Source organism: Mus musculus, chromosome 14, assembly GCF_000001635.26.
Source record: "Mus musculus strain C57BL/6J chromosome 14, GRCm38.p6 C57BL/6J".
In the NCBI taxonomy this organism is placed as follows: Eukaryota; Metazoa; Chordata; class Mammalia; order Rodentia; family Muridae; genus Mus; species Mus musculus.
In genome coordinates this window covers 53312646-53325403 of record NC_000080.6, presented here as the reverse complement: position 1 = coordinate 53325403, position 12758 = coordinate 53312646, and the positions used below count along the sequence as shown (strand labels likewise).

Below are 12758 nucleotides of genomic sequence, written 5' to 3'. Positions count from 1 at the left end.
ACTATGCATTCTCAGGATAATAAAGTAATATCCCCATAAGTCGAACCCTCTCTTGAGTGGCTCTCAACTCCCATTACATGTGGAGGACAAAGAGAATAAGCAGGATTTCTCCCCCTTATGTTCTGAACTCCAGCTCAGACCTGCGGAAGCCCACTATGTTTGGGTGCAGGCTGCAGGTGCCTGGGGAGCACTGTGTGCTCACTGCACAGAGGTAGACGGCAGAGTCACTGGGCTGGGAGTCTCTGATGTGCAGGGAAACATGCAGGCTGGCTCTATTGAGGTAAACTGTCAATCTGCCTTCTTTCTTGTTGCCATTAGAGAATATGGATATTAGTGCTTCGGGGCCTTTCCCAGGATGCTGTTGGTACCACCAGATGGACTGAGAAGCACTGTTGCTGAAAGTGCAGTTGAGGGAGGACATGGCTCCCTCTGGGACAATGAGGGATTCTGGGCTCTGCTGTACCTTCTCCTGGCTGCTCACCCCTGTGCAGAAAGACAAAGGTCAGACGGTCAAGACTGGATGCACTTGGATGTTAACACTCTAGAACTGCTTTTCCACAGGCCTCCCACCTGATTTTGTTGCAGAGTGAGAATATTAGCATTTTTACCCTCCAGCCTAAAATAGGCAATACCCTTATATATTGTATTTTTATATTCCCGTAGAAATGACCAAACTCACCACCTAGTTGAAGCCAGAGGAACACTAGTGAAACATGTAAGGAATGCATTACTCTTTTCACTGAAGATTCACACTTCAAGCCAGCAAAAGGAGTGGCATTTAGCAGTTTCAGTTCTTCTGCTTGAAGAGGCATAAAAAGAAAGAAAGAAAAAAAAACCCAACTGTTCATCCAATTAGAAAGAAGGTCCTAGTTTCACTGCTACATCAAAAGCCTTCCACCTCCCTCTAAACCACACACACACACACACACACACACACACACACGCACACACACACACACACACACACACACACACACACACACACACACACACGCACACGCACACGCACACGCACACGCACACACACACACACACACACAGTGTTAGGACCATATGAGAAAGTGCCTCTGGGTCTTTGAGAAGATACTGCCATCCTGTGGATTCACCTTAGTGTCAAAGAAATACTTCAAGCACAGATTCTTCTTATGTGAACTATTAAACCAGGTGACGGGTTAGTCAGGTGAGAAATTTAAGATGTTTGCTCAAGTTTATGTACGTGTGTACTTATGCATACATTTTCACCAAAGGGCAATTTATTTTTTCAGCTAAAAAGTATTTCTCTAATCACATTTTTGTAATATTTCTAAAGCTCTTACAATTAAATCATACTTTATGTTTTTATCTATGCTCTGTGTCAGCTCATACACCCCTACATTATCCCATTATCAGTTTTTTAATGACATGTAACTTGATAGGTCATGGGACTTAGAACCTAGTATATTATTAGTTGGACTTAGCCTTTAAAAAGACTCGTAATGCCATGCTGTTATATCCACAAGTCAGGATGTCACACTCATTAGGGAAGCTTCTTTTCATAGTAGGTGGCAATTAACGTAGAGACCCACAACCAGTCAGTGGCAGAGAGTGCTCAGTCCTAAATAGGGCATCTATATCCTACCACTTCCATAAAGACTCAAGGTTCTTTACAGAGAAGGAAATGGAAGAATTGAAAAAGAATTGAAAGACCCAGGGGTGGTGGATGAGTTCATATATATATATGTTGTGACAGCAGTTATGACAGCATGCATATGACCTGTGCAAGCTCAATACTGACATAATTACTGTATGGAAGATGGGAGGGAGCAAAAATTCCATCCTTAGCTGAGAGAAACTAGCATAATAGCTGGTGGGAGGAGAGTTAGATTCTTTATTGTCTTAGTCAGGGTTTCTATTCCTGCACAAACATCATGACCAAGAATGGTCCCACCCACAAGGGGCCTTTCCCCCTTGATCACTAATTGAAAAAATGCCTTACAGTTGGATCTCATGGAGGCATTTCCTCAACTGAAGCTCCAACTGTGATAACTCCAGCTGTGTCAAGTTGACACAAAACTAGCCAGTACACATAGCATAATAAACTGGAGTTCTTTATGCTACTGAGGGATCTAGATGCCTCCTCTCTATGCTCTCCCCCCCCCCAAAGTGTTTATCCAATGAGCTGGTACCAATTTGTCTTTGTCAGGGTTTCTATTCCTGGACAAAACATCATGACCAAGAAGCAAGTTGGGGAGGAAAGGGTTTATTTGGCTTACACTTCCATACTGCTGTTCATCACCAAAGGAAGTCAGGACTGGAACTCAAGCAGGTCAGGAAGCAGGAGCTGATGCAGAAGCCATGGAGGGATGTTACTTACTGGCTTGCTTCCCCTGGCTTGCTCAGCCTGCTCTCTTATAGAACCAAGACTACCAGCCCAGAGATGGTCCTACCCACAAGGTGCCTTTCCCCCTTGATCACTAATTGAGAAAATGCCTTACAGTTGGATCTCATGGAGGCATTTCCTCAACTGAAGCTCCTTTCTCTGTGATAACTCCAGCTGTGTCAAGTTGACACAAAACTAGCCAGTACATTTATAAAGGTGCAATTCCTGGTATACAGACCACACAGCAGGGCAGACTCCACATGCAACAGTAGTTGCCAATGCAAACCACACTTTATACAAGATAGAGATAGGGATAGAGATAGAGATATAGAGATAGGGATAGGGATAGGGATAGGGATAGGGATAGGGATAGGGATAGGGATAGGGATAGGGATAGGGATAGGGATAGGGATAGGGATAGGGATAGGGATTGGGAGGGAGGGAGAGAGAGAGAGAGAGAGAGAGAGAGAGAGAGAGAGAGAGAGAGAGAGAGAGAATGAGAGAGAGGGAGAATAAAAGAAACTGTGTGTGAGAGAGAGGGGGAGGGAGGGAGGAGGAGGAAGAAGGAGAGGGAGAGAGAGAGGAGTTGGGCAGGTAGGGAGGTGGAGTGGATTTGGGGGGAGTTGAAGAAGGAGGATGAATACAGTTAAACTATGAATAAAATTGTATGATATTCTCAAAGAATTAATAACTTTATTTAAATTTCAGATGTTCCTTTCTTAGGGTCCATGGATCCTACAATAGGAGGCTTCTACAGTAGTGCGTTTCCATGTAACTTTTTCAGTCTTTAGTGGTAATTTTCCTCCCAGTAACCACTCCTCTATCCTATCTCCCTCTTTCTCCATTTAATCATTAATCCATTCTGTTTTACCATTCCTTTTAAAACATTTTATATTGATGCTTTTTTCAACCTTTCCTTGAAACAACCCCTTTCCCCACCAGCCCACTATGGCCCCTTTGTAATTTCAGGTCCTTTATGGGAATTCCAAATGAAACACACATATCTAAATTCAAAGCTAAAGCACAGATATGAGAAAACATTTAATGCTATAAATTTATTTCTCCCTTAGGACTCTTTCAATGTATCCCAGAGATCATGGGTTGGCATTCATAGTCTTTTTAGGATTTGATATACTGCTCAATTTTCTTCTGTCTTTTAAATTTTTCACTAGGAGTTGGCTGCTATTATGATGTTCTTCCTTTTGTTTGTGATTTGTGGCTTCTCTCCTGAAGATTCCAATAACCATTTTTGTTTTCGATATTTTGCTTTGTTCCCTGTAATTCTCGGGGGATTTCTTCTCTGCTGTTATCTATTTTGTGTTCTCTGTACCCTTTATGCCAGATAGACATTTCTTTCCTTGGTTTGGGGACTCTTTTCCTCTATGATTCCCTTAAGATATGTTCTAGATCTTTGAACTTGAGTTCTTTTCCTTTTGTGCTCATAATTCACAGATTTTATCATTTTAAAGTGCACCAAAGTTCCTGGATATTCAGTTCAAGGGTTTTTATATTCATCTGTTTCCTTGATAGCATGATGTGGCTCTTATACTTTGTCTTTTAATGGCTTGATAAAATTTTGAGTTTTTGCTGACAATCAACTTTTGTATTAAAAGTATTAAAACAATTAAACATTTTAAATGTTACCTATGAATAAACCCTCTGAGTTTTTTTCAGTTTATTGAGTTTTTCACCTCTAGCTTCAGTTCAGTTTTTAAAAATACGTCCGTGGTTGAAATAAGATCACCCCACTTCACCCTCCTTTTCCTCTATGAAGGTTCAGAAGGGGCAGAGCCACATGGAGCTGGCTTGTTCTAGACCTTGCAGACACCTATGGAGGATTTTTTTCTCCCTTTCAGCCCTGTAGTTGGTTGTTTAGGGGTGGAGCCTAAACAAGGTGATAAACTTGTGTGGGGTCTGGCTCTCTCATACTGAGTCCAACCCAATGGGCCGGGACCCTGGTAGAGATGACCCATGGCATGGCCAGAAAGACACAGCAGGAAGTTTGAATTACTGCTGAAAAGCGGTAGCATTCCCCAAAGTGGTCTGCTTGGCCTTTTCATGAAGATTAGAAAATACGTTAATCCATGGACCTTTATTACCACTTGTATTAATACACATGAACAAATCTACAATTTCCTTCAGTAGTCTGAGCTTCTGCAAAATTAGGACATCCAGGTGATGAGTGAGCTTGGGAAGAACCTAATAGTCACAGCAGAGAAAGTAAAGGTAAGAGAGGCTTAACCAGTCCATTGGTTACCATATGTCTTAGTCAGGATTTCTATTCCTGCACAAACATCATGACCAAGAAGCAAGTTAGGGAGGAAAGGGTTTATTCAGCTTACATTTCCACATTGCTGTCCATCACCAAAGGAAGTCAGGACTGGAACTCAAGCAGGTCAGGAAGCAGGAGCTGTTGCAGAGGACATGGAGGGATGTTACTTACTGGCTTGCTTCCCCTGGCTTGCTCAGCCTGCTCTCCTATAGAACCCAAGACTACCAGCCCAGAGATGGTCCCACCCACAAGGGGCCTTTCCCCCTTGATCACTAATTGAGAAAATGCCTTACAGTTGGATCTCATGGAGGCATTTCCTCAACTGAAGCTCCTTTCTCTGTGATAACTCCAGCCTGTGCCAAGTTGACACACAAAACCAGCCAGTACACCATAGTAACCTCTAACCATACACTTTTAAAAGCCTATCTCTTGAGCGAGGTTTCCCTGTCATTTGTAGGAAACATAACTTCATATCAATTTTCCTTGTCCTCTGGCTCCTGCAATCTTTCCATTCCCTCTTCCATGTTCTTCCCTTAAGGGAAGGAGTTATGTTGTAAATGTATCAATTTGGGGCTGGGTACCTCATTTGTTCTCTGCATCTAAACAAGTCCTTAAGAAACACAACACTAATAGACTTGGTAACAGGGAGAGGGGAAATCTCATGAGGCTCCACCCATAAACAAACAACTGTAGGGCCAAGAGTGACAAACAATTCTCCACAGAATTGAGCCTCCTAATTGGTTACTACAGCAAATAATTAGCCCTGGAATTATAGACCTACAAGTAATGCTAAATGTGCTGAGCAGATTGTATTTGTATATTTAGGCAGGTGTGTGTGTGTGTGTGTGTGTGTGTGTGTGATAATAACATACAAAAAGAGACCATAATTTTGAGGGAGCAAAGGCACACTCACAGAAGGGGTTGGGGAAGGGAAAGGAAGCTGGAGTGATGTAATTATATTTACTTTTAAAAACGAAAATAAATAGCTTTGGTCAGCTGCCAGTGAGGTGCTCAGTCCTTCAGAGGAATCTAAGGCCTTGTTAGGGTGATGCCTGCACTACATCCTGTGACATCTCCCTCCAGACTTTCAGAAGTCAGTATGCAGAAGCCAAGGTCCTGGCACATCTTGTTCCCTGCAAATATAAAATACAGCCAGTTCTACCAGAGCTGTGGAAGAAAATGTGGAGGACAGACTTCATCTGCACAGACTTCCTTACTCACAGAGCTTTACTGTGAGGCTCCTTTAGCTCTGCACGAGGTATTTTTGCATCAGATTTTGGTTTAGCCCCTGTCAAGACACAAGAGTATGGAAGAGTCTGCCTCTTGTTTTTTCTGCTGTGGCTGTTCATATGAATTTTGTGCTCATGAGAGAAGCCGAGAGTCACATAGCACAAAGAGGAGGAACCAAAGCAATCCCAGATGCTCAGCAGCCAGCCCCCTGCTTCTCAGAGTTTGTGCTCAGCTCCCCTTGTGGTTTGTGCCACTGTGTCACCCAGAGCACAGTAGTACACAGCCGAGTCTGACTCTTGCACTGAGGCTTTCCGCAAGTGGAAGGAGGTGGTCCCTTTATCATATGTAGCTTCAAAACCTCTGCTGCTTCCTTTCTCTTTGTCCCTTGAGGCTCTAAAGAGGAACTGTGGACCTTCTCCGGGATACTGCACATACCAGAACAGAGCTGGGTACCCTGAGGCTGAGTAGTTGCAGTGTATCGTAAGAAAGTCCTCTTCTGAGAGGGCCACTTGACCTTCCGTCTGAGTCACTGAGTCTCCATGGGCCCTTGCTGGGGAAGAAAAACAAAACAAAACAAAAACTGATATGAATGTCATTAAAGACCAAGCTCTTAGATGAATTTAGGGCTCAAAAATATTCTGCCATAAAAACGTGAGAAGTTTAAGGTCACTCTACTTACTGAATATGAGGAGCATCACAGTCATGAAGCCTGGAGAAGAGTTCATCTTTAGACCCATCTCGACAGTGTTCATGATTCTTAGCATGTGGAAAACACAGAGAGAAGCAACTAGTCTAAACTTGAATTCATATAGGAAATGCTATAGCGTTGGGATGCTGCGCCCTCTAGTGACCAGAGAGTAAACCAAGTTAAGCATAGCAACATTTGCTAAAAGACCCAAGCAATGAACTCTTGGTTAGAGTTGAAAGATCTCTTGTACTTCAAAGGCCATGCTTTCTTTGTTCTAAAAGAATAGCAATTTTATGGAATTTTTTATTAAAGTTTTTCAGGAGAGAAGTCACACTCTATAAAAAGTACTCAATATTCTTAAATTTCAGAAAAGGTGAAGAAATACAAGTTATTGAATTCCATGGAGTGACCTGAATTTTTGGAAAAGGTTCCCCTTCTCCCTTGAAACATGTCCTGCTAACATAAACCAGCTTGCTCAGTGAGCTAAGTCTACATAACAGACTTGACTTCCTGCCTTCATCTGCACTCGGCTTCTCTCGGTGTTTACATTAAAGCTCTATGTATTTAAAATATAAATCTCTTTCCTTGCTTCTACTAAGAAGATTCTGAGATTAAATGTAATAATGATAGAAATTCTTCTAGTTTCTTGTAACCATGTTCACAACTGTTTACATATACTTGCTATACCAAACTCCTGTCAGAAAGCACTTTTTGGCATCAGCAATAGTGTCTAGGTTTGGTGTCTGCAGATGGAATTGCCTTTCCTTCAGTCTTCTTCATTTTTTTTATTCCTGAATTTCCTTTAGATAGGAACAATTCTGGGTGTAAATTTTTGAGATGAGTGAGTGGCCCCATCCCTCAATTGGGGACCGTGCCTATCTACTGGAGGTGGTCTCTACAGGTTCTATCTCCCCTTTAGTGACTATTTTGGCTAAAGCCATCTCTGTTGGGTCCTAGGAACCTCTCACTTCACTGAAGTCTGGCAGTTTCTAGTCCTACTTCCCCATTTCCCACTGCTACATGTTTTTGTTCAATTTCCTGACCATCTGAATTTCTCTCCCATCTCTTCCTATACCTGATCCTGCTCTCACTTCTTCCCCGCTCTCCTCTCTCCCTCCCAGATCCTTTCATCCCTCTACCTCCTGTGATTATTTTGTTCCCCTTTCTAAGTAGGACTGAAGCATTCACACTTTGATCTTCCTTCTTCTTAAACTTCATATGGTCTGTGAGTTGTATCGTGGTCATTCTGAGCTTTTGGGCTAATATCCACTTATCAGTGAGTACATACCTTGTGTGTTCATTTGTGTCTGGGTTACCTCATTCAGGATGATATTTTCTAGTTCCATCAATTTGCCTGTGAATTTCATGAAGTCATTGTTTTTAATAGCTGTTGAATTTTTAAATAATTTCTAGAAGTTTTTTGATAAGAGTTGGAGATCTCTGTAGTATTCTATCATTTGCAGATAGTGATAGTTTGACTTCTTCTTTTCCTGTTTGTATCCTTTAATTTCCTTCTCTTGGCTTACTGCTTCAACTAGTGCTTCAAGGACAATGTTGAAAAGGAATAGGGCCAGGGGCCACCCCTGTTTTATTTCTGACTTTGGTGGGATTGGTTCAAGGTTTTCTTTATTTAGCACAGTAATTCCCAACCTTCCCACTCTTTAATACAGTTTCCCCTATTGTGGTGACCCACCAGTCTTCAAATCATCAAATGATTTCATTGGTATTCCATAACTGTAATGTTGATACTGTTGTGGATCATGATGTAAATATCTGTGTTTTCCGATGATTTTAAGTGATCCCTGGGGAAAGGTTGTTTGGTTCCAAAGAGGCAGCAACCCATAGGTTGAGATTTAGGTTGCTGATTTCAGATGATGTTGGCTGTGCGTTTCTCCCCTATAGCTTTTGTGTTGGGGTATGTTTCTTCTAGCCCTACATTCTCTAGGACGTGTATGAAGAAGTCATGTTGGATTTTGTCAAAGGCCCTTTCTGAATCTATTGAGATGATCATGTGATTTTTGTTTTTAAGTCCATTTATGTGCTATATTACATTAATTGCCTTGTGGGTTTTTTTTTTTAAACTATTCCTGCATTTCAAGGATAAAGCCATTGTGGTCGTGGTATATAACCTTTTTAGATGTATTTCTGTATTCTTTTCACAAGTATTTTATTGTGTATTTTTGAGCCTATGTTCATCAAGGATATTGACTTATAGTTTTATTTTTTGTTGCTATATCTTTGCCTGGTTTGGACATAATTATAGTGGCTTTGGAGGACTTTGGGAATACCCCTCTTTCTATTTTCTTTAATTGTTGAAACGAAACTGTCTGTAGATCTTCTTTGAATGTCTAGTAGAGTTCTGCTATCAATACATCTGTTCCAGGAATTTTTTTAAGGTTGGAGGCTTTTCATTACTATTCAAATTCCTCATCTGTTATGGGTCTGTTTAGGTTGTTGGTTTCTTCTGGTTTAAGTTTGTTCATTTGGCTGCATCTAGAAATTCATGTATTTCTTTTATATTTTCCAGCTATACATTTTAAAAATATCCCCTTAAACTATTCTGAATTTCGTTGGTATCTGTTGTATTGATTTCCTGTTCACTTCTAATTCTGATAATTTGAGTCATCTCTTTCTTTCTGTTATTTAGTTGAGCCAAAGATCTGTCAATCTTGTTACTCTACTCAAAGAACCATCTTTTAGATTCATTGATTTTTTTTTTAAATATGTTTGCTTTGTTTTTATTTCAGTGATTTCTGGTCTATTTCTATTTCTATTTCTATTTCTATTTCTATTTCTATTTCTTGTTTTTTGGATTTTGCTTGTCCTTGCCCAATTTTGGAGTTGCATCATTAAGCCTTTTATTTGTGCTTTAATTCTTTTAAAAGAATGTAGGTACTTAGAGCCATAAAATTCTCTCATAGGAATGCTGTCAATGTGTCCCAAAGGGTTTTGTTGTATTATGTTTTTATTTTTATTTAGCTCCAGAAATTCTTTTATTTGTTTCTTGATTTCTTCTTTCACCCCTTCATCGTTTAGAAATGAGTTATTTAATCTCCATGAGTCTGTGTATTGCTAGAGGGGTTTTTACTTTTGTCAGATTTTAGGATGGAAATGGCTGCTTGCTTCCATGTCCCATTTGACTAATTCTTTTGACTATCGTTTTACTCTAAGGTAGTGCCTATCTTTAAAACTAAGATGTGTCTCTTGCTGGCACAGATAGATGGATTTTGTCTCTTCATCCATTTAGTCATTTTGAGTGACTAACTGAGCCTAGTGATGTGTAAAGTTATTACTGCAATGCGTGCGTTAGATGAGGTCATCATGTTGCTGATGTTTGCAGCTGTCTGTGTTCTCAGCGGTATTGTATATTTTCATAATTATGGCTTTGTATTTCTGTCCAAAGCCTCTCTACTACCCTCATTTCTCTCTTTGGTCCCAAATAATGCTTCTCACGTTTTCTTTAGGTTTGCTTTGTTGGATATATAATCTTTCTTCCTCCCTCAATCAATCATGGCAGATAGTTTTGCTTCACATTGTTATCTTAGGATGGTTGTTATAGTCTTTTAAGATTCGGAATGCATTGTTCCAAGGTCTTCAGGCTTTCCAATTTTTGTTTTGAAGTTAACTCTTATTATGATAGGCTTTCCCTCACTTGAGACCTGTGTTTTTTCTCCTTTAGTTTCAATAAAATTTATTCTCTAGGTATATGTAGTATTTTAACTATCATATGCCATTGGACTTTATCATTTTTGTTCTTGTCTATTCAGTGTTCTGAGTGCTGCTATATAAATTTTTAGATGTTTTGTTTTCTATTTCTGTGAAGACTGGTGTGAGGTTTTGATTGGGATTGCACTGAATCTTTTAATTACTTTTAGTGCAATGGTAATTTTCACAATATTAATCCTATTGATCAATGAGCATAAGAGGATGTTCCATTTTCTAGTGTCTTCCTCTACCTGTTTCTTCAGAGATTTGTCATTTTTTTGAAGAAGAAGAATTTAACTTCATTAGTTAGGTTTATTCCCATATATATTTTTGGAAACTATAGTGAATGGGAATGTGTGTATGATCTGAATCTCAGCATGTTTGTTGTTGGTATGTAGACAGGCTACTGATGTTTGTAAGTATATTTTGTATCCTACCATGTTGCTGAACTTATTGATAATTTCTAGAAATTTTCTGGTAGGGTCTTGGAGATCTCATGTATAATAATACCACATCATCTGATAACTTGATTTATTTTTTTTCATATTTGTATCCCTTTGATATCCATGTCAAATAACTACAAACAATTAAGGGAGAGATGGAGAAGTATTTATCCCTGAAGATAATCTCCCTAATTAGCTATCTAATAGTAGGTACTCAGCCCTAAAATTCTATACATACAACCAATGCTAATGAGACACAACTGATTGTATTTGTACATATATGTAACCTTAATAGTTATAAAGGAAAGACAAGGGTTTGTGAGGGAATGAGGAAAGGAATAAATAGGGAGGTGGAGGGAGGAAAGAGAAAGGGGAGTTAATAAAATTATGTAAGGAGAGGGTCTGATGCTAAGGTCTAGTTCCCTAATAGGTTCTTGATTTGTCAATAAAGAAGGCAGAGAGCCAATTGCTGGGTGGAAGGTACAAGTGAGATTCTGGATCCCTGGGAAAAAAAGGAGACACAAGGAAGGAGAGGAGCTTTTCTGTCATGCTTTGAGACTAGAAGCAAACATCCATCATGTAAGATCTTGGGGCAGCCACGGCCTGTGGCTCTCCTGCTGCCAGGTTACCAGAGATGTTTGGCAGGAGCTGATTGGAGTTTGGGGTGGAAGGAGAGATGGAGATGGTGATTTGGTAAGCGCACACATTTCCAGGCAGGAGGTATCTGTGCCCAGCAATTGTGCCATGAAAGGCAAGCTGTAAAGTGACAAACTGAGTGTGTGTCCTTTATCCACTGCTTCAAGGGTTTTGGGAGTGGTCTGGTGGAGTGGTCGACTCCCAAAACAAAGGCGGGTAGAGAGAAAGGCAGTACTGGGGCTGATGGCAGCCGATCCCAGAGCCAAGGCGGAGCAAAGATGGGTAAGAAAGAGAAGCCAGGCCAGTGCTGGTGGCATCAACCCAGCTAAGCAAAGTGGAACAAAAGGGAGCCAGGAGTGGGTTGGTAGTACAGCCACCGTCCTGCGGAAAGTATGTGAACTACTTGCAACAAAATTATATTTTAATTTTTAAAATAAATTTTTAAAATGGAGAAAATTGTCCTAAATTGTTTTGAGTGACTTGACATTAACATTCTTATTTTGTATTTTTAATGTCTATATTAGTTGGCACCTAAAACTAACAACTGGCAAATGCTTCCTTGGAAGGCCTGTGACACAGGATGTAGATGAGGCTCCAGGCCCCATGGCAGGTTTGAGGACAGACTGCAGGTGCCCGTGGAGCAGTGTGCACTTGCAGCACAGAAGTACATGGCTGAGTCTCCAGGCTGGGTGTCTGTGATGTGCAGGGAGAAGCGTTTGGCTTTCTTATCCAGTAAAACGATGAGTCCTTGGGTCTGCTTTCTTTCCATATTTGAACGAATGTCAATGATGAGCTTAGGATTCTCTCCAGGTTCTTGCTTATACCAAGGGAAGTAGTTGGAGGCACTGTTCTCATAAGTGCAGTTGATGCTGGCACTGGATCCCTCCTGGACTCTCAGGATGGAAGGAAGCTGCTCCACCTGCTCACCTTGGCTCATCCCTATGCAGAAAGATGGGACAAAAAAAAAAAAAAAAAAAAGGAGAAAGGCTGTGAGGTCACCCCCTTTCCAGGAGTCTCTTTTTCTAGAGTAACTAGAATAAACCTGAATAGAGTTTCCCCCTGGGTGTCTCAGAAATGCCCCCTGATTGTTCTATGGCCTTCAGATATTAACTCACCATCCAGCTGCAGCCATAGAAACATGAATAATGTAGGAGCATATGTTTTCATTGCTCTTCCCAATTAAATTAAAATCCAGAAGAGACTGTGGTGACTAGCAGGTCAGCTATAACTCTCAGGATGTTGTTCTTTCTCAGTGACAATTCTACCTCTGGAGTCACCTCAGCCACTGAGAAATAGGCTTTGCTTCTGTCACAAGCCTTCAGAATCAGCACACAAAGAAGTGAATTCTCTGCACACTCCCCAGCAGTTAAGATCTGCTGACACCTTGTGGTTGCATTCCTAACTACTGAGGCCTCAGGCTAAGCG

General features: G+C 40.7%; 3 gene segments (V, D, J or C) and 1 further gene; all 4 read right to left on the bottom strand.

Annotated features, from left to right (window-relative positions):
* Window positions 1-12758, bottom strand: part of Tcra (T cell receptor alpha chain) — a 1796232-nt gene that overhangs the window by 898795 nt on the left and 884679 nt on the right.
* Window positions 196-728, bottom strand: Trav7n-6 (T cell receptor alpha variable 7N-6). The segment is given in 2 exon segments: window positions 196-483; window positions 676-728. Coding segments are annotated over 2 exon segments (341 nt in total).
* On the bottom strand, window positions 6120-6586 carry Trav6n-7 (T cell receptor alpha variable 6N-7). The segment is given in 2 exon segments: window positions 6120-6441; window positions 6541-6586. Coding segments are annotated over 2 exon segments (368 nt in total).
* On the bottom strand, window positions 11982-12500 carry Trav5n-4 (T cell receptor alpha variable 5N-4). The segment is given in 2 exon segments: window positions 11982-12272; window positions 12445-12500. Coding segments are annotated over 2 exon segments (347 nt in total).